We start from the raw sequence: 20,573 nt of genomic DNA on the forward strand, positions 1-20,573 counted from the left end.
TTTTTATATATATAATAAATATAAGCTGCCTGAGTGCTGGGGGTGTGAGACCCAGGGGCCAGGTTTGTAGTGTGATTCCTCACTAGGACCCAGCAGCATCCAGGCTGGGCTGTGGCTCCGGGAGCCAGAGCTGGGTTTGGTCCTGGCTCCCAGTCCTGGTTAGAGCCCTCAGCCCCAGCAGGCTGGGGGGATGGGGTGGGGAGAGGGCTGGGATCTTGCAGCTTGGGCTGCAGCTAGGAAGTGGGAATCTCCAGCAGGGCCCATCCCACTGCTCCCAGGAGCCTCTCATGGTGTGGGCAGTGCCCCCAGCCTGGCCACCCCTCTGGGCCCTGTTGCCGAGGAGGAAAGAAATACTTGCTCCCTTCTCCCCAGGAGCATTAACCTTGTGCCCCCAGGCTGCTGCCAGCCCTAGGGGGTTGCAGGAGGTGGAGGAGGATGGGAGGGGATGATGGAGACAGGATGGGAGGAGGTGAGAGGAGTGCTCAGAGCTGTGGGGGACAGGAGGGGGTGTGATAGGAAGAGGTTTCTGGGCACAGCTAAAGAAGTCAACCCAGGGTCCCTTTGCCTAAAATCCAGGCTACTTACAGCCCCAGGCTGGGATTTCCTTCTTACTGAGGCAAATCCAACCAGCCATAGCAGCACCTCTGCCAGCTCCACTGGCCAGCCAGAAGCCACACAAGCAAGCCTGCAGGCTTCCCAGCTTCTCTACCCGCCCAGCCAAACAACCCCTAAATTTAGGTGAGAGGCTTTCAAGCCTGTTTCACCCAACACCCCACAGGTTCTTCCAGACCACAAAGGGCCCAACCACAGCCCTTGGTCAATATATACTTGTTTTTTCCCAAATCACCATGCAAAAGCCAGATCGTTAGATCTGATATCTGAGGATTTAATTAATAAAATAGAAAACAGGTTTAGGGAGAATTGTTCAATCAATCCTTTACATACATCAGTCATAGCTGCTGATGCAGGCCAGTGATTGTTTGGTGATTCTTGAAAGTCTCTGAAAGTTCATTCCAGGCTACATAGGTTGTTATCAGAGCATTGTAGATCTGGCCTGCTGGGGTCCACATGCTGGGATGTGGACCCTTGGAGACCAACAGACAAAGGATCCAAGACGGATACTGCTAAGTCCACACTATTGTTCTCTTCTTGTTGTTGTCTCTTCTGTTCAGGAACAAACCCCTCTGTCCTCCCATAGTCCCTGGAGGGTTCACCTCCACATGACTCAGGTGGGCTGTTGTGGCAAACAGCCATTGGATGACTCCCAAGAGACAATCTTAAATTTCTGAAAGGGACCTGTTGCTTTGTCTCAGCCCAGGTCACTTTAACATTTGGGCTGCATCCCATTGAGACATCCCAAATATCTGGAATGTGGATTTGGTGTCTGAGCACCTGGTTTCTACCCTATTGTTGAGCCCACGGTCCTGGCTGGGGCTGAGTTCACAACTCCTATTGTGAAGCTTAGTACACAAACATTTTCTAACACAGCTACAGAGCTAAAATCTGTAACTTTACCAACATACATGATACAGATACATGTCACATCCACAGATTTAGGGCATCAACAACTTTTGTTAGACATCTCATATGCCCACACCTCCAGCACAATATTTGGAGCCAATAGCCATGCTGGGCATTAAAATGGCTTCCAGCACCGATGTAAAAGTCTGGTCAAGTGACAGGAGGTTAAGGAGGATGAGGAGAGGAGGGGCACAGTGCCGGGGAACAGGAGGGGATGAAGGAGGATGTGAGGAGAAGGGGGACAGGAGCTGTACTGGAGGGAGGAGGGAGCAATCCATGGGATCAGGCTGCATGGAGGGGTCCATGGAGTTGAGGGGAATGAGATTTAAATGGAGGGAAGGTGGGGGGCACACTTTGCTCCCCACTTCTGTGCCTCCTTCCCCTGACTATTCCATTTTACATTATAACTTCAGCCCCTTTGCTAGGTGCTTCCGTGATGCTGACTGGTCTGGACATTGTTTAACAAGCTGTATTGCACTTTACATCATAGCTGGGGCATTTGCTCCCCTCCAGTTCTCCTGCAGAGCAGCGGCTTCTAATGCTACTGCACATTGCTGCTGGCGGCTCAGACACTCCTTATTTCCTTCAGTACTCTCAGCTGTGTCTCTTTGGGGCTTTTCCATGGATCAATCTCAGCCAGTCCCAGTTCTTCTGATCCCCCAGTTACTGATCACACCTCACTGTTATTGCCAGAAAACAAGGGAGAACTCTCCCGTGCCATTGCTGTGGTGGAGACTGATGACTAGAAATCCACCACTTTCTAGCAATGTGCTTATTTTTCTTCATTGCTTCCTTAATTTTCCAGGGCTGTGTCTACACTACAAAACAACTTCGCAGTAAACAATTTTGAAGTTGAGCATCTACACACACAAGCAGACTGCCTGTGCTTCGTAGGGAAGTGTCTACACAGCAACAGCCCTTCAATGTAAGAGGCCAGGAAATAATGCAGGCAGGGGTCAAATGGCTGACAAGCCCTTCCAGGCTCTCAGCCAGCCATTCCCAACACCCCCCACCCTGCACGTGCTCAGGGCTGCCAGGCCACACACGGCAGAGCAGACCGCGTGCTCTGGAGAAGATGCCTGTGCAGCTGCTCCCCCAGGAGGATCTCCTGACCACTGTGGCCAGCCTGCTGGCCATGCTGCTCACCGTCGTCTTTGAGCAGCACGCCTGGGCTGGTCACATAGGCTCCATCCTGCAGGCCCTGGGCTGGGCCTGCTGCCCTTCTCCTAGTCCCCCATGATCCAGCACCAATGGAACAAACCATCCTGCGGCACAGTAAGAAATGCAAACGTGGTAGGCAACCAGCTTCGCTTAACAGGGGAATCCTGAGTCAGCTTAAACTCAAAAAGGATGCATACAAGTAACGGAAACGCGGACAGGTGACTAAGGAGGAGTATAAACACACGGCTGTAGAATGCCAGGGAGTAATTAGAAAAGCGCAAGTACAATTGGAACTGCAGCTGACAAGGAATGTGAAGGGTAACAAGAAGGGTTTCCACAAGCATGTTAACAATAAACGGAATATCAGAGAAGGTGTGGGGCCATTGCTGGATGAGGGAGGTAACCTAGTGACAGATGACATAAGAAAAGCTGAAGTACACAATGCTTTTTTTGCCTCAGTCTTCACAGACAAAGTCAAATCCCACACTAGGGTCCTAGACAATGCAGTATGGGAAGGTGGAGGGCAGCCATCTGCAGGGAAAGAACAAGTTATGAGCTGTCCTGAAAAACTAGATATACACAAATCCATGGGACTGGATTTAATGCACTCAAGGGTACGGAGGGAATTGGCAGATGTCATGGCCGAACATTTGTCCTTCATTTTTGAAGACTCTTGGAGATTGGAAGAGATCCCAGATGACTGGAAAAAGGCAAACATAGTGCCCATCTTTAAAAAAGGAAAGAAGGACAATTGAGGTAACTATAGACTGGTCAGTCTTACCTCAATCCCTGGGAAAATAATGGAAGGAATCCTCAAGGAATACATTTTGGAGTACTTTGGAAGAGGGGAAAGTGATCAAAAGCAGTCAACGTGGATTGACAAGGGGCAAGTCCTGCCTGACCAATCATTAGCTTCTATGATGAGGTAACAGGTTCTGTGGACATGGGAAAGTCAGTGGATGTGATATACCTTGACTTTTTGATACAATCTCCCACAATATTCTTGCCCGTAAGTTAAGGAAATATGAATTGGATCCTTGGACTATAAGATGGATAGAAAGCTGGCTTGATGGTCGGGCCCAACGGGTAGTGGTCAATGGCTCGATATCTGGATGGTGGTCAGTTTCAAACGGAGTGCCCCAAGGCTCAGTTCAGGGGCTGGTGTTGTTCAACATCTTTATTAATGACCCGGATGAGGGACTGGATTGCATCCTCAGCAAGTTTGCAGATGACACGGAACTAGGGGGAGAGGTAGATATGCTGGGGAGTAGGGAGAATCCAGAGTGACCTGGGTAAATTGGAGGACTGGGCCAAAAGAAATGTGATGTGGTTCAACAAGGAGAAGTGTAGAGTCCTGTGCCTGGGGCGGAAGAATCCCAAGCATTGTTACAGGCTGGGGACTGACTGGCTAAGCAGCAGCACAGAGGAAAGAGACCTAGGGGTTATGGTGGATGAAAGGCTGGATACGAGTAAACAGTGTGCCCTTGTAGCCAAGAAGGCTAATAGCATACGAGGGTGCATAAGGAGGAGCATTTCGAGCAGATCTAGAGAAGTAGTTGTTCCCCTCTATTTGGGACTGCTGAGGCCACATCTGGAATATTGTGTCCAGTTTTGGGCCCCCCAGTATAAAAAGGATGTGGATTTGCTGGAGCAGGTTCAGCAGAGAGCAACAAAAATAATTAAGGGGCTGGAGCACCAGACCTAATAGGCTGAGGGATTTGGGCTTGTTTAGCTTACAGAAGAGAAGACTTAGGAGTAATTTAATAGCAGCCTTCAACTTCCTGAAGGGGAGTTCTAAAGAGGAGGGTGAGAAACTGTTCTCAGTAGTGTCAGATGGCAGAACAAGGAGTTATGGTCTGAAGTTGAAGAGGGAGAGGTATGGGTTGGATATTAGGAAAAACTATTTCACCAGGAGGATGGTGACTCATGGGAATGCATTGCCTAGAGAGGTGGTGGAGTCTCCATTCCTCAAGGTTTTTAAGTCTCGTCTTGCCAAGGTCCTAACTGGGATGACTTAGTTGGGGTTGATCCTGCTTGAAGCAGGGGGCTGGACTAGATGACCTCCCGAGGTCCCTTCCAGCCCTATGAGTCTATGATTCTATGATGTGCCTTTGCCACCAGCACTGAATAGTGGGACCGACTATTCTGGGGGACTGGGATGATGAGTGGTGTTTGAGGAACTTCTGAATGACCAAGCAGACATTCAAGGATCTTTGCCACTGGCTTGCCCCAGTCCTCCAGCATCCGGACACAAGGATGCCGCCTGTGCTCCCAGTGCAGAAGAGGGTGGCAGTAGCATTGTGGAGCTGGCCACCCAGATGGCCACCGGTCTACAGCCATCAATTTGGTGTGGGCAAGTCCACTATCAGGGCAGTGATGCTAGAGGTAAGGCTGGCTCATGCCTCAGACACCCTGGAGAGGGGGTACGAGGCAAGCAGAACCACAGAAGGGTTAACAGGAAAGGATTATCGCTCTGTGGTCCTCCAGGCCCTGGTGGATGCGAGGACCCTCTTCATGGACATATGCATGGGGTGGCCAGACAGGAGAGGTAGATACGTTGGTGGGTAGATACGCTGGAGGGTAGAGATAGGATACAGAGGGACCTGGATAAATTGGAGGATTAGGCCAAATGAAATCTGATGCAGTTCAACAAGGTGAACTGTAGAGACCTGCACTTGGGATGGAAGAACACCAAGCATTGTTATAGACTGGCTAAGCAGCAGTACAGTGGAAAGGGACCCAGGGGTTATGGTGGATGAAAGGCTGGATCTGAGTCAAGAGTGTGCCCTTGTAGCCAAGAAGGCTAGCGGCATATTGGGGTGCATTAAGAGGAGCACTTCAAGCAGATCTAGAAAAGTGGTCGTTCCCCTGTATTCGGCCCTGCTGAGGCTATATCTGAAATATTGTGTCCAGTTTTGGACCCTCCAGTATAAAAAGGATGTGGATGTGCTGGAACAGGTTCAGCGGAGGGCAACAAAAATGATTAAGGAGCTGGAGCATAAGACCTATGAGGAGAGGTGGAGGGATTTGGGGTTGTTTAGTTTACAGAAGAGAAGACTGAGGAGTGATTTAGTAGCAGCCTTCAACTTCCTGAAAGGGAGCTCTAAAGAGGATAGAGAGAAACTGTTCTGAGTGGTGACAGATGGCAGAACAAGAAGCAATGGTCTGAAGTGACAGAAGGAAAGGAGCAGGTTGGCTATGAGGAAAAACTACTTCACCAGGTGGGTGGTGAAGCACTGGAATGTGTTGCCTAGAGAGGTGGTGGATTCTCCATCCCTAGAGGTTTTTAAGTCTCAGCTTGACAAGGTCCTGGCTGGGATGGCTTATCCTACGTGAAGCAGGGGGCTGGACTAGATAACCTCCTGAGTTCCCTGCCAGCCCTATGATTCTATGATGCCTGGGTGTTCCAAAATTTGTGGCTGGGATGCCGGATGCAGGAGGTCACTTATGTCCCCCCATGGGAGCTCCTGCTGGGGGATGCCACGATGCACCCTGTATCACAGCTGATGCATACACACTGCACCTGTGGCTCATGCGTCCCTATAAGGGACGCACCACCTTGGCCCAGGACATCTTCAACGCCAGCCTCAACCACACCAGGGGCACCATTGAGCAAGTGTTTGGGAGGCTGAAGGGGCGATTTTGCAGCCTCCTTACAAGGCTGGACGTCAGCCTGCCAAACATCCCTGCAGTGGTTGCTGCCTGCTGGGCTCTCTATAATTTCACGGAGAGAAGATGGGAGCCCTTCATCCAGGGCTGGGCCGGGAACCGGGGGACTGCGTATGAGCAGCTGCCTGCTGTCTCGTGCTGCCAGGCCCAAAGGGTGGGCTGAGAGTCTGGGAGGCCCTGTGTGAGGCCTTTGCACAGGGCCCACACTGACCCTCCCACCCTCCATCTGCACCACATGCCCCCTGCTCCTCCATCTCTCACATTGCCCCACCAAACACACCCCATCCCACACCAAGCACTGAGGACTCAGGGTTAGGGTGGGGGCATCACTGTTTACTGGGGTTTAGGGTAATAAACAGTTTTTGAAACCACATCAACACAACAACTTGAATTATTTACAGGGGGAAATGATGTACAGAGGGAATGCGGGGGCTGGGATGGGGGATCGAATTTGGAAGGGGGGCCGGAGTAGGGAAGGGCTCAGTCACCAACAGCCATGGAGGGACAGGAGCCACAGCGGCTGCAGCTGCCTCTACTGCCCCAAGTCTGAGGCTCTCTGAAGGGCTGGCACAGGGACAGGACCACAGGGGAGTAGGGGTGGGATGGAGGTGCCCCAGGGTCTGTGGGGGGAGCTGCTGAGGCCATGGCTGGGGTGCCCACCCTGGCCAGGAGCCTCACGGCCCAGTTCAAGGTGGGTGGCCGAGGACAAGTTTGCTAGGATGTGGGCAGCAGTGGGGGGATGGCTACTGGGAGGCTGGCAAGGGACCAGGGGGTTGGGAAGAGCAGGTGGCTGTGGCCTGGGCCAAGGTGTTCAGGCTGCCAGCCAGCCACACCCATACCTCCTGCTCCCTCACCAGCCAGTTCTGGAGCACGCTGACCATCTCCCATATGGCCACCCCCTGGGCATGTGCCATTTTGCTGCAGGACCTCCCCCCACCCCCTGCCCCATAGAGCGAGGAGGTCCTGCAGTTCCTCTCGCTCCATGAGGGGCCTCTCAGCACATGCCTTGCCCAGGTGCTGTGTGCCCTCTGAGGTGTCAGCCGGGGGAAGCAGGGGGGTCCTCCCGTGCTGCCATGGCGGTCAGGGGTGTGGGCACGGGCTGGTGCATCGAGCAGGGGCAGTCCAGTGGGGAGCTCGTGCTGCCCCTGCTTGTCGCATGCTCTCCACTTCCTGCCTGGGGTTGCTGTCAGGCAGCCAGCAGTGAGCATAGATCCCTGTCTAGGCTGGCCAGTGTCTCCCTGCTCGAGAGGGGGGCGCTGCCATGGCAAACCCCTTATTTTGAAGTAGTGAGTGCAGAGCATCTATACACACTCTGCTTCAAAGTAGGGCACTTCTTCATTCCTGAGAACGGGGTAAGAACTTCGCAGTTCGCCTCCCTTACTGCAAAGTTACCTTTGAAGTAAGATCCTAGTGTAGATGCAGCCCAGCATGGCTAAAAGAGCCACCAGGCTTTTTGCGAGATGTTGTGGCTGGTGCATTTAAATAATCTCTTGAAGTTTATTTTCACACGTTCAGCTATTTGCTTGTCAAATTCCCTTCTTCCCTAGCGCTGGCTGTAGCTTCCTGCCCCTTGTGTTCGCTTCACTCTGGCTGGATGTCCATTTTCTGAAGGATATCAGTTTGTGTTGAGCAATCTATGGAACCTTGTCACTTAGCCAAAGGTTGTGCTTTGCAGACTCCCTCTCTGCTTTCCTTGCTGTTTATACAGAGGTAGGTGTGTCTTCCATGACTTAGTTTCTATTTAAGTAGCATCCACCTCAATTTAAGGATTAATTTTTCATTATAGGACATTTTACATTAATGCCTGAAATACCTTCCAAAAATTTTAGTGTCATGGTTAGTTTTTTCGACCTTCGTTGCTCAAGTTATTTTGACCTATGTAAAAGCATTTAGAAAATCACTGCACTACAGAACTTGTCATCGCTTCAGATTGATCCTGCTACCCAAACAAGATTTTAAAGGGGCCACTAGTATGTTTACCCTGTTCATCAGGACAAAGAAACATTTCAAATGTATGGTCTGGTATTCATTGTTTCTGCTATGCTGTCCAGAAAAAACATGGACGTGTTAAATATGCTATTACTGATCAAAATGCAGCTGCGTTCTAATTGTGAAAAATTAATCTCTCATCTCCCCACCCAGTGGTATCACCAAAGACTAAAGAAAGCTGCCAAAATCATTCAGTGGCTTTCACCTGCAACTTCTTCACTGCTAGTTTATCACATAAATCAAAGTGGCCGTTACTGTCACGTAAGAAACCCAATTTTATTGCAAAATGCCAACTGTCAGAAATACTGCTGAGCAGATCCATCATGTATTTGTATTTGATATTTATATTTTCTGGGGCCAAAAATTGGGTGACTGTATCAAGTTACTTTTCTTTTAATCAGACAGGAATGCAAGTGAAAAGTCGTCTTAGTCTTTTTGGCAAATAACATATTGTATTTTGGCAGAATCTGATCTTTGCTCAAAATAGCACCTGCCTACAATCAATTATTAATTAAAAGATGTACATCATGTGACAGAGAAGATTTTTCAAGCATCTGATTTTTGCAGTTCCGTGCCCAAAAGAACAGGAGCCAGAGCAGCATCCATCTGGAAAATTTGGCCCTGTTTTATAAACTAAAATCAAAATTTATCTATGGTGCTAAATACTTGTTTGCTTAGAATTTTTAACACAAACAGCTGCTTCATCATCTCAAAGTAAAAATGAATGTTTTCTCCTTAACTCTTAGTTTGAGATCTATGTATTTACCACATGAACCACAAATCTCCATCACGTATGAGAAGGACCCCGTGGTCCCCTTCCACAGATGGGAGCACAATAATTGACCAGCCACAAGGTTTCTGATGTGCAGCTGTTTGGCTGCATTCTCACCCTCTGCCTTTTCTGCATTACTGGTGGAATGTGGACAGGGTAAAGGGGGTCTGCACAACCAAGCAGGGACTGAGAATTTCTGATGCTGGGTCTGCAAAACCAGAGGTAGCTGCAAGGGGAGTTTTATCCTCCTTCAAACGTCTCCAGAGATGACAACACAGCTGGCTCACCCCCTGTTGCTCTTGTGGGCTGGGTTTGTAGGCAATCAGAGGATGGTGTCTGGGAGAGGTGAGGGAGCTGCATCAGGGAAGTGCCCCCCATCACTGCACCCCTGCACCCCCAGACTGCTCCTTGCTCCCTACCTTTCCACCGAGCCCTTCAACCCATTCCTGCACCTCCATCCACCCCTTGCTCACTTCTGCACCCTTTCTCTCCCCCACACCATTCCTGCATCACTCCCCAGGCCCCCTTTCTCACCCTATTCCTGCATACCTTCCACCTCCACCTCACCAACTGCTGCATGCCTCTGACCAACACACCCATCCCCACCCCCTCAGACTCCCCAGGCTGCTTCTGCACCTTCCAGCATGCCCAGACCCTACACCCTGAGGTTGTGTTCAGGCAGCCCCCTCCCACTCTGAACCCCTCATTTTTGGCCCTACCACAGAGCCAAGGGGGTCTGCAAAACTATTAGCCCTGGCAGCCATAGCCTCTGGGGCTGGTGTGCAAGAGAAATGGTGGAGGTGTTTTTAGTTTGTTAGTTTTATAGTTGGGGGACCATATCAATGAGGCTTTTTGTTTGTCTTCCCACTTCTCTGGCCTCCAGCTGATTTTTCTGTGGTTCAGTTGCCTTGATCAAAAATAGTTTCCCCAGCCCTGCCCTGCGTGCTCAGAATTTGCAAGGCAAATATCGCTCCTCTCCCTGCTCCAAATTCAGGCTCTGACTTTTTTCAGAAATTCTCATATTTTCAGGGGCTGACTACTGTATGTTACATGGTTGGGGCTGACAGGACTGGATAGGATCCTGCCCTGGTTTCTGTATCAATCCAGAGTCACTGCAAGCAACAGCAAACATGAAGTTCAACTGGGGATTGGTTTGGTTTGGTTCAGGTTCAGGTTCACTGATGTTCAGAATTTTTGGTTTTATTTCCAGTTAAAGCCCTGAGAAAACAAAAATGAAAGTTCAGTTCCTTTTGAAATCCTGACTCCCTTAGTGGAAGAAATTGAAAAAAATGAAATTAAAATGGAAACTGGTTTTTGGCTTTTGATTTTTTTTTAACATTAAATGATTTGGTTTTTGTGTTTCATTTTTTGAAATTTACATGGTTATTTTTCAAACCACTGTCTGAACAACCTAAAATAACATCTTTAAACATTTGCGCTTGCCCTATTGGATATTTGCTGTGAACAGAGACATGTGAGGCCTGGGCATTTTCTTGCCACACTCATTGGTGCTGGTGGAACTGTCAAGACAATTAGTGCTAGTTGATACAACTTGAGCATGATAGTTTTCAGATGTTCCCTGTCTATTTTCTTTCTTACTGAGCCATAAATCCTCTGCAAATGGATCAAGAAGTGGCCCAATCCTTTTTGGGGGCTTTCCTTGTTCCCTTTTTGGAGATTTCACCAGCTTGCAGAAGAAGTTCCAATTCCATTTTTCAGATGCAGACATGTCTGACGTTGATTCCACGGCCTCATTACTTCTGACATACGCCTTTCCATCTCCATCCATTATTTCGTTCAATGAGATTTTACCTGGCTCCCTGCTCAGCATCCCTGCTGTGCGTCTGCTCCCGGTTGGCTTACAGTTCAGGGTCAGTCAGAGCAAAAGCTTGATGGTTCAAGCTCTTGAAAAATTTCCCACCTGCTGTGTATTGTGTCATCTCCCAGCATGAAACTCTGTTTTTTTTTTTAAATGCTGAGTATTTATTTTAACTGGATCCCCATTCCCCATCTTTTTTTCCCCATTCAATTCAGGTTCATTCAGTAAAACAACATTATGGGTTACGTTCGGTTCTGGCTCTAGTGTGAAATAGGAAATGATGGTTCTGTGGCTCCAGTGTGCATCCTGAGGGCCAATGAGCTCAGCATGGGCTGAACTGTCTAGAGGCTGCAGGGGCAGCACAGGGAAGCAGGTGGTTCACTGCACAGAGCAGAAGGCTCTGGTAATTGCTAAGCAGAGGAGGTTGGTGTCAGTCTCTGTAGTCATGGTATTGGAGCCCTAGAGCCAGCTGGGCTTCCTGGGGCAGATGCTGCTGTCTCCATTGGCACTGGGAGCCTGGGCTGAGCAGCTGTTACCCAGTGAGGTCTGTGCTGGGACAGACCACCACTAACTCCACCTCTGTGTCCTGCCTCGGGGTACAATTTCTCCTATGTCTGAAATCAGAGTAGGTCAGCCCCAGGCTCTGCCACCACCAGCTCCTGAGTCACAGCCTGAAGACAATGGGAGAGAACTCAGTGAAGGTGCTGGGCACAAACAGGAGAGTGGCTGCTCAGACAGTCATTCCTTGCCCCATTTCTGCTCCTGGGTCTCTGCAAGTCCCAGAGCTGCTGAGGAAATGCACCCAAGAATGGCCAGACCGTAACCAGCTCTTTCAGGGAAAGGGGTGAGACTGAAAGGCTGTGGCCAAACTACCCCCTCCTTTTGGAGGGTGCACGGTAATGTGTCACTTTAGCAGATGCTAATGAGGCACTGACATGAATATGCAATGCCTCATTAGCATAACGGCAGCCTCACATGCTTTGAAAGTGCCACTTTTGAAATGCATGCAGCCCGTGTAGCCGGGGGCCTTTCAAAATGACCCCTCTGATTTTGAAAGCCCCTTCTTCCCATTTGGTTTTGGCAGCCAGAGCACTCATTGGGAAGGGCGGTTCCCTGCTTCCAGCCCTGACCAGCTGCATTTTCTGGGAGGGCTAAAAAGTGTCTCCTGAGTTAGATTCAGGAGGTGGGGGCAGGTCTGTGTTGTAATAGTGTAACTGAGGGTTTTCCCAGCATGGGGGAATCCAGAGTGTCTGTCTGCAGGTAAAGTACCTGGGGGGCGGGGGGGGGGAGGGAATTGGGTGTGCAATGGACTAAGGCTAATTCAGAAACCTTCCCAATTGCTCTTCTCTTCCTGACAGGCTGCAGAACAGCAACTCCATTTTGCTCCAGATTGTTCCATCTCCCTAGGGATCAGAGAAGAGAGATGGCTGTGGTGGAGCAAGCTCAGGTAGGGGATATGAGGAGGAGCTGCTGGGGAAAATTGGAAGTGGGAGGGGGCAGGAAATGTTCAGGGTGAGGATGGGGAGGGGGCAAGCTGTGATAACCCTGCTTGGACATGCTCAGCTGAGGGGCTGATTTATAATGAGGCTCATTGGGGCTGGGGGGGGTTGAACATTTCCTTATTTTTTAAAGAGGAAATAACCCCTGGGTAGGGCAGGAAAATAGAGGAGAGTGAAGAAGCCTAAAACCACTAGGCAGAGTGCAGTGAAATACAAGGGATTCCTGTCCCTGTTCCTTGCCTAGAACCTTCTTTCCTATGTCATCATGTGCATAGTAGGTATGTGGTAAATGGGAAGACTCTGTCCTCCTCCATCTCCTGGGAGAGAAAAAGAGCTCCCCTCTTCTGTCTGTTCCCTGGAGCTCCTGGCCACTCTGAGTAACGTGGGGGGTTGGATTCTGCTCCTCCAGCCCTCCCAGAGGAGCCCTGTTTTTCTGTCTGCTGCATGACTAACAGGGTGGCTGGGACAGCAGGCACTGAGGAAGGAACCCCTGTTCTTTCAGGTGCCGGTGACCTTTGAGGAGGTGGCTGTGTATTTCCCCGAGGGGCAGGGGCTGGACCTCGCACAGAAAGCCCTCTGCAGGGACAGCAGGAAGGAGAATTATGAGGATGTGACCTCGCTGGGTAAGGATCCCTGTGCCCTTAGTTGTTGAAGCCATGCTACCCGTATTTCTGCAAACAGGCTGATTCTGCCCTGGTCCAATAGACCGGAGGGAAATGTTTCCCGTCAGCCCTCACAGCTGCAGTGTGTGAGAGCCGTTCATCACTTGCTGGCGAGATGAGCCAGAACCTCATGGACGTGGACACTCCAGCTGTCATGGGGGCAGCAGCTGTATATTACCCTGTCTGAATTACTTGTGACACACTTGGTGTCTGTGCATCTCCCTTCCAGGGACTGGCTCCCTGTGTGGGGAGGGCTCTGGGCACTGGAGATTCAGATGTAGGCAGGGGTGTAACCCCAGAACTCTGTGGCTGCATCTACACTAGCCCCAAACTTCGAAATGGCCATTCGAATGGCCATTTTGAAGTTTACTAATGAAGCGCTGAAATGCATATTCAGCGCCTCATTAGCATGCGGGCGGCCGCGGCACTTCGAAATTGACACGGCTCGCCGCCGCGCGGCTCATCCTGACAGGGCTTCTTTTCGAAAGGACCCCACCTACTTCGAAGTCCCCTTATTCCCATGAGCAGATGGGAATAAGGGGACTTCAAAGTAGGTGGGGTCCTTTCGAAAAGGAGCCCCATCTGGATGAACCGCGTCAATTTTGAAGCGCCGCGGCTGCCCGCATGCTAATGAGGCGTTGAATATGCATTTCACCGCTTCATTAGTAAACTTCAAAATGGCCATTTGAATGGCCATTTCGAAGTTTGGGGCTAGTGTAGACACGGCCTGTATGCTTCACCAACTTCCCCAGAGCCCACAGATCTGCAACTCTCCTAGTTAGGGTGTGAAGCCCCTACCCTGGACATCAGTCTCGCCCGGGGGGCTCAGTGACCATGTAACCATCTCTCAGGTCCCACATCCCCACCCCCAGCAAATCATGGGCTCAGGTTAAACTCAGGCTGTAACTTTTGTGAGCCATAGAGCTACAATCCTCAGTGCTCTTTGCTCACATCTGATCTCACCCCCATGCAGGACTCCCCATTCCCAAACCTGCCCTGATCACCTGGCTGGAAGCAGGGGAAGAGCCATGGGTCCCAGAGGAAAGGAAGAGCCCAAAAGGCAGCAGAACAGGTGAGGGGTCAGTGACACTGACACAGAAAGTATCTGGCAAATAGAGGGAAAAAGTTAAAAACCACCTTAGTGTGGTGTGAGCCCCCTCAGTTCTGCCTCCTTTCCCCCAGGTCAGGCTGTGCCCAGCAGATGTCATAGCCGATATCACTCATAGCTGCCCCCCATCAGCTGTTAAGAGTTTTCTCCTTGTCTTGACATCTGTGGGAGTGTCTCTGGGAAGCTGAGGCAGAATCTGAATTCTCAGTCTCCTCCCGAGTGACTGTTCTTTTCCCTCTTTGCTGTTCTCCTTTTGGTCCTTTCTATCAGCCCAGACAATGATTCCTGCCTGGATTTTCTCTGTCCTCCAGCAGGTGATCAGATGACAAGTGAGGATGAGGATGGGCATCCACAGAGGAAAATTCCTGAAGAAGAGGAATTCCAAAGACCTTTCTTGAGAAGAGCTGAAGGGAGTTTTGTCCAGTTATTGGAACAGAGAAAATCTTGGAAAAATTGGTACAGGTCAGAGAGGAACCTGGGAAACAGCCCAAGGAAGAAAGCAGATGAACCCATTGAATATGGGGGAGGAGGCAAGGATCCCAAGGAAACCACAGCTCAGCAGAGCAAACTCAAGGAAAAGAGAAACTATAAATGCTTGGAATGTGGGAGAAACTTCAGACAACTCTCGGGCCTTATTTGCCACAGGAGAATCCACAGTGGAGAAATCACGCAGCACCCATGTGCGCACTGTCATTCTGGGGAAAGGGTGCAAAAAAACTCAGTCCCTATTAAACATCAGAGAATCCACACAGGAGAGAAACTTTGTAAATGCTTGGAGTGTGGGAAAAGTTTCAGACAGTGCTCTGACCACCTTAGGCATGGGCAAATCCACAGTGGAGAGGGAGTGTATAAGTCCTGTTATTGTGGGGGGAAAAAATGTGTGTCCTCAACTGATACCTTACATCAGAAAACCCAGAGGAGGGAAAAACCTTCTAAAGGTTTGGACTGTGGGAGAAGTTTTAGTTGGTGCTCACATCTTATCAACAATAGGAGAAGCCATATGGGAGAGAAACCCTTTACATGCCTGGAGTGTGGGAAAAGTTTCAGTCAGCGCTCCATCCTTATTAAACATGGGAGAATCCATACAGGAGAGAAGCTCTTTAAATGCTTGGAGTGTGGGAAAAGCTTCAGTCAGTGCACACACCTGATTAGCCATGGGAGAATACATACGGGAAAGAAACCATTTAAATGCTTGCAGTGTGGGAAAAGTTTCAGTTGGCGTGCAAACCTTATTAGACATGAGAGAATCCATACAGGAGAGAAGCCTTTTAAATGCTTGGAATGTGGGAAAAGTTTCAATCAGCATGCAGACCTTATTACCCATGGCAGAATCCATACGGGAGAGAAGCCCTTTGAATGCTTGGAGTGTGGGAAAAGTTTCAATCAGCGTGCAAACCTTATTAAACATGGGAGAATCCATACAGGAGAGAAGCCCTTTAAATGCTTGCAGTGTGGGAAAAGTTTCAATCAGCGTGCGGACCTTGTTACTCATGGGAGAACCCATACAGGAGAGAAGCCTTTTAAATGCTTGGAGTGTGGGAAAAGGTTCAGTCAGCGTGCAAACCTTATTAGCCATGGGAGAATCCACACAGGAGAGAAGCCCTTTAAATGTTTGGAGTGTGGGAAATGTTTCAGTCAGAGCTCAAACCTTATTAGCCATGGGAGAATCCATACAAAGGAGAAGCCCTTTAAATGCTTGCAGTGTGGGAAATGTTTCTGTGAGCACTCAGACCTTATTAAACATGGGAGAAGCCATACAGGAGAGAAACCCTTTAAATGCATGGAGTGTGGGAAAAGTTTCAATCGGCATGCATACCTTATTAACCATGGGAGAGTCCATACGGGAGAGAAACCCTTTAACTGCCTGGCCTGTGGGAAAAGTTTCAGTGAGCGCTCTTCTCTTGTGAGGCATGGAAGAATCCATACAGGAGAGAAACCCTTTAAATGCCTGGAGTGTGGGAAAAGTTTCAGTCAGCGCTCAGTCCTTATTAAACATGGGAGAATCCATACAGGAGAGACGCTCCTTAAGTGCTTGGAGTGTGGGAAAAGCTTCAGTCAGTGCACACACCTGATTAGCCATGGGAGAATCCATACAGGAGAGAAACCATTTAAATGCTTGGAGTGTGGGAAAAGTTTCATTCGGCACTCAGACCTTATTAAGCATGGGAAAATCCACACAAGAGGGAAACCCCATGAAGCAGGAGGAGGAGAGGGGCAGTAAGTGGCTGGTGGAGGGGATTTGCAGGGTGGTGGGGAGGAAGTTGGGATTTTCCCATCTCCCATCTGAGCTGCCACAGCTGGGAGAGGAGAGGGACTACTCAGATGACAGCGTCTGGCTGCTTGTGTGAAACCCAGCACTCTCCCTTCACCCCCAGCTGGGCTGGGGAGGGTGACAGACTGCATGGGGTAGGTGAGGGAAATAGGAGTGTGTGTGGGCTGGTATTAGTGAGTTGGAAGTGAGAGTTGTGTGTTCACTGAGTCCCAGCTGGGCTGCAGCTGCTGTTGCCTACAACTCGAAGTGGCAGGACTGTGTCCCAAACCTAGGGTGACCATATCTCCCCTGGCCAAATATGGGACATGCGGAATGACCCCCATCCTGGCCAAAATGGGATGGATGGTCACCTTATCTGGGGTGTGGGGAACAGGGCTGCCACCCCACCAGCAAAGCTCCTGGCTTGCCTGAGCTGTGGGTGGCAGCCCATGCTGCCCCACAAGTCCAGCTCCTGGCTGCCCCAGCGGGGGAAGCCAGGCTGCTCCAGCACCAACCCCACTGTGGCCACAGTTCACTCCCAGCCCTGTTCAAACCTCCCCCAGCTCTGGCTCCGGCCCTCCTGGCCCTGGCTCCAAGCTCCTCAGCCTGGCTCAACCCCCCATGGCTCCAGTTCCAGCCCCTCTGCCCTCAGTTCCAGCAGCCCCACTCCAACTGGCCAGGGATGCTGCTTCAACCTCCGTGGCCCAGCTCAACCCCCCCATGGCTCCAGCTCCAATCCTGGTTCCTGCTCCAACCCCTGCCACCCAGATGCTGGATCCAACCCCACTGAAGCCCTGGTTCACCACGCCCTGCAGCTCCCACTCAAATCCCCATGGCCGTGGCTCAGCTCCAGCCTCTGCTGAGGGAAGCCAGGCAGCAGCTGAGCCACCGCACAGTCTGGGTCCCAGCTCCCATATCCCCCAGGTGGGGAAAGCTGGTGAACTCTGTGAAATATGGGGCAATTAGCCCCTTTTACAAAATAAACCAGGACACCATAACGGCACCCAAAATATGGGGCTGTCCCATCAAAAACGAGATGGATGATCATCCTACCCAAACCCCAGCTGGGCTGTGGCCTGCAGGAGCAGATTGCACTTGGATAGGTGTGGGGAAGAAGAGATGGGTAGGTGCCAGTATTTGTGTGGAGAGGTGCCCGGGCTAAAATGTAGTTTGTTTGGAGGAAGACAGATCCAGAGCACAGCAGAAGGCTGAGAGAGTCGACATGAGCCGATCTTAATACAGGATCCGACTTCACTTCTACTGGAGTTTTTCTCTTTGTAAAGAATTTAGGTGATTTTTGTAAGTGAGGATTCTGACTTCAGTGAATGAATATTGAAGCAAAAGGCCTAGCTCGTGACATTTGTGTTATTACATTTTAAACAATGTTTACACAAGGGCTAATAGCTTAAGAAAGAAAAGGATTATTTTAATAGAATTTTGAAGTGTTCTAAATAGCTGGGAACCCTGATTGTAATGATTTTTTAGAAAACCTGTGCTATAAATTTATACATGACAAATTGTTAAAACTGGAAGAAATTTGCCATGGATCCCAATTGCTTGTGTGTCCTTTAAATTAGAATAGGATTCCAGACAAATGGTTTCCATTAATTTACAGAATTTATTTGGGAGCAGTATTCAGAACCCATTAAGGTCAGATCTTTGCTATCTGGTAGAGTTCTGGCTCTTATGAGTCAATGGGTGTTCTCTGAAGTACCAAGTACGAGGTGTGATGCCAGGTGTTCTGTAGGATGAAGACCTTATTGCCAAGCTCTGTGAAGCAGGGAGCTGTCTGCAACTCTGAAGTCAGGTGTTAAATGTGCTCTGGGACTTCTACCCTAAATTGATACACATAATGTGAGAGTTTCAAACCAGGAGAATTTTTGTCTGTTTTTACGTTTCCATTTATTTGCATAGCATGGATCTGAAACATTCATTTCATATACTCATGAGCAACCCCTTGGAGTTTTACTTCCCTTCCAATTTTCAAGTGTTCATTTTTTTTTGTGGCTTTGTTTGCTGTCTGTGTTGCTTTATTTATTATTTCTGCTGTTCTAGGTCTATGGACTATTAATCAAATTAAGAACTGACATCTAAGAGAAACTGCATAAGCCTGAGTAAATGCCTTTTACTTTACTTTCCAGTATCAGTATGTATTGTATTACTAGCTGCAAGAAAAACATGACTATTTCTAGCTGACTCACAGGCTGTGCCTACACTAGCTTCCTGCTTCAAAGGGAGCATGGTAAGTAGGGTGTTAGGAGATTATTAATGAAGTGCTGTGATGCATATGCAGCACTTCACTAACCTAATCCCCCACCGCCACCACCACCATGGCAACTTCAACGTGTTAAACTTAGAAGTGCCGGCTTGCATGTAGCCTCAGCTAACTTGCTGGTACTTCGAAATTTTGAGCAGTAAGGGGACTTCGAAGTTGCCACAGGGTAGAATTAGCTTAGTGAAGTGCTGCATATGGACTGCAGTACTTCGTTACTAATCTCCTGACACCCGACTTACCATGCTCCCTTCGAAATAGGGAGCTAGTGTAGACACAGCCACAGATTTGTTTATTATCTTAAAGCTGAGCTACGTGTGGATTATTACCATGTCAGGGGGTAGTTTTGTGAAACACAAGAGTCTGGCATTTTGGCAGATGTTTAATTTTTTGAAATGGTTTTAGGTACAGAATAGCTCAGTGGTTAGAGCGTTGGCCTTGGAACTCGCTGGTTGTGAGCTCAACCCTTGAGGAGGTTCTTTCATGGGTTTGGGGCAGGTTAGATTTAAAAATATCTGTTCGGGATGGTAGGTTCTTCAGTGAGTGCAGGGGACTGGACTTAATGAATTCTCATGGTCCTTTCTGATTGTATTAATAATATTTAGTGGTCTGTGTGGACTGTTGTGGTCTGTGGGAGCAGATTGTTTAATTGGGACTCCGTGGCATCTTTTTATGTTTTTAGTTATTGGCTATGTCTTTATTTATATAGCTGTTCTCCATATGCTCCAATTTGATGAATTTACTGGTTTGGATTGTTAGGGTGATCATACATGTACTCGGGGGGTGGGTCTTGTAAATTTCCTTTTTATTTGATTTCATAGTAAATAAAATTCTTCAACATTCATCCTCATTAATTAGCCCTCATTTTAATTTTTTTTCTTCCCTACCTATAAGCTACTTAAAGTATATTTATATCAAATTCTTTTATTTGTACTTGTGGTACAACTCTGGAAGAAGGGTCACGCAGAGGCTCTCAATGCTGAGGGGATTTTACTGGTGCAGGGATCACCTGGGAGCTGTAGTCAGCAGTCAGACATAGGACATGCAGTTATTTTGGGCCAACGGTTGTCCCCTGTAGGAGCTGTGAGGGGAGCTGGAGGGATGAGTGGAAAGGAGTGGAGAGAAAATAAACCCTCAGCCCAGACAGCAAAGGGGGAGAGTGTCAAACGTATTCACAGTTTGGGTTCAGTGCTAGAGAGCCTGTCCCCTGGAGCAGCTCCCCTCCCTCCGCTTGTCTGTGGCCTCCACAGCAATGGCTGATGGGGGACAAATTGGAGCAGCAGGTATTTCAGCTGCCTTTGAATGTTACCCACTGGGAACAGGAGGGAAGAGCAGCAGCATGTGGCCAGCAGAGCTCCCACATCACTGGGTAGGTGGAAAGTTCAGCTGAAATCTGTGCAAATAGCACTTTTCCTACTCTGGTTCAAAAGCTGGCAGCTGTTTGCAGACCCATGTGAGAGACTCTTCTGCCAGCAGACAGCCAATAATCAATGGCAAAGTGCAGCAGTGTAGGAGGGGAAAGCCTGTGATTTTACACATCACCTTTTTTCATTGCTGTTTGTGTTTCCATGCGCAGCACAACTCCTGTCACTAACAAAACACCATGTCCCCAACCCCAGGCAGCAGAGACACATGAGACACTCTGCCCCAGGTCACAAGGGGCTTGAGAGGCTGCACAAGGTCACTGCAGGTGGAGTTGAATGGAGAGCCCAGGCACTAACTGTGGTTGCTTTTGGGATGAGTTTGTAGCACGGCTGTGATGTGGTTACCTGTAACTGCCAGCCCTGCACAATGGAGCCAGGTGAGGACTGTCCAGTGAGGACACTGGTGACTCTGGCCCATTGCCCCCT

General features: G+C 49.3%; 1 protein-coding gene across 8 annotated transcripts in view; it reads left to right on the forward strand.

Moving 5' to 3' along the window:
* The window catches only part of LOC142023937 (uncharacterized), a 45,871-nt gene extending 26,304 nt beyond the window's left edge, over positions 1–19,567 (forward strand). For 6 of the 8 annotated variants that reach the window (XM_075015403.1, XM_075015407.1, XM_075015410.1 and 3 more), the window contains 4 exons: positions 12,290–12,378; positions 12,933–13,053; positions 14,066–14,164; positions 14,512–19,567. In XM_075015403.1, the coding sequence (XP_074871504.1) occupies positions 12,290–12,378; positions 12,933–13,053; positions 14,066–14,164; positions 14,512–16,421 (2,219 nt within the window). In that variant the 3' untranslated portion in view covers positions 16,422–19,567. The remainder of the gene's footprint in view (positions 1–12,289; positions 12,379–12,932; positions 13,054–14,065; positions 14,165–14,511) is intronic. The other 2 variants (XM_075015406.1, XM_075015408.1) reach the window with 2 other exon arrangements.
* Positions 19,568–20,573: the final 1,006 nt, after the last annotated feature.

The sequence above is a fragment of the Carettochelys insculpta genome, chromosome 21, assembly GCF_033958435.1.
Source record: "Carettochelys insculpta isolate YL-2023 chromosome 21, ASM3395843v1, whole genome shotgun sequence".
In the NCBI taxonomy this organism is placed as follows: domain Eukaryota; kingdom Metazoa; phylum Chordata; order Testudines; family Carettochelyidae; genus Carettochelys; species Carettochelys insculpta.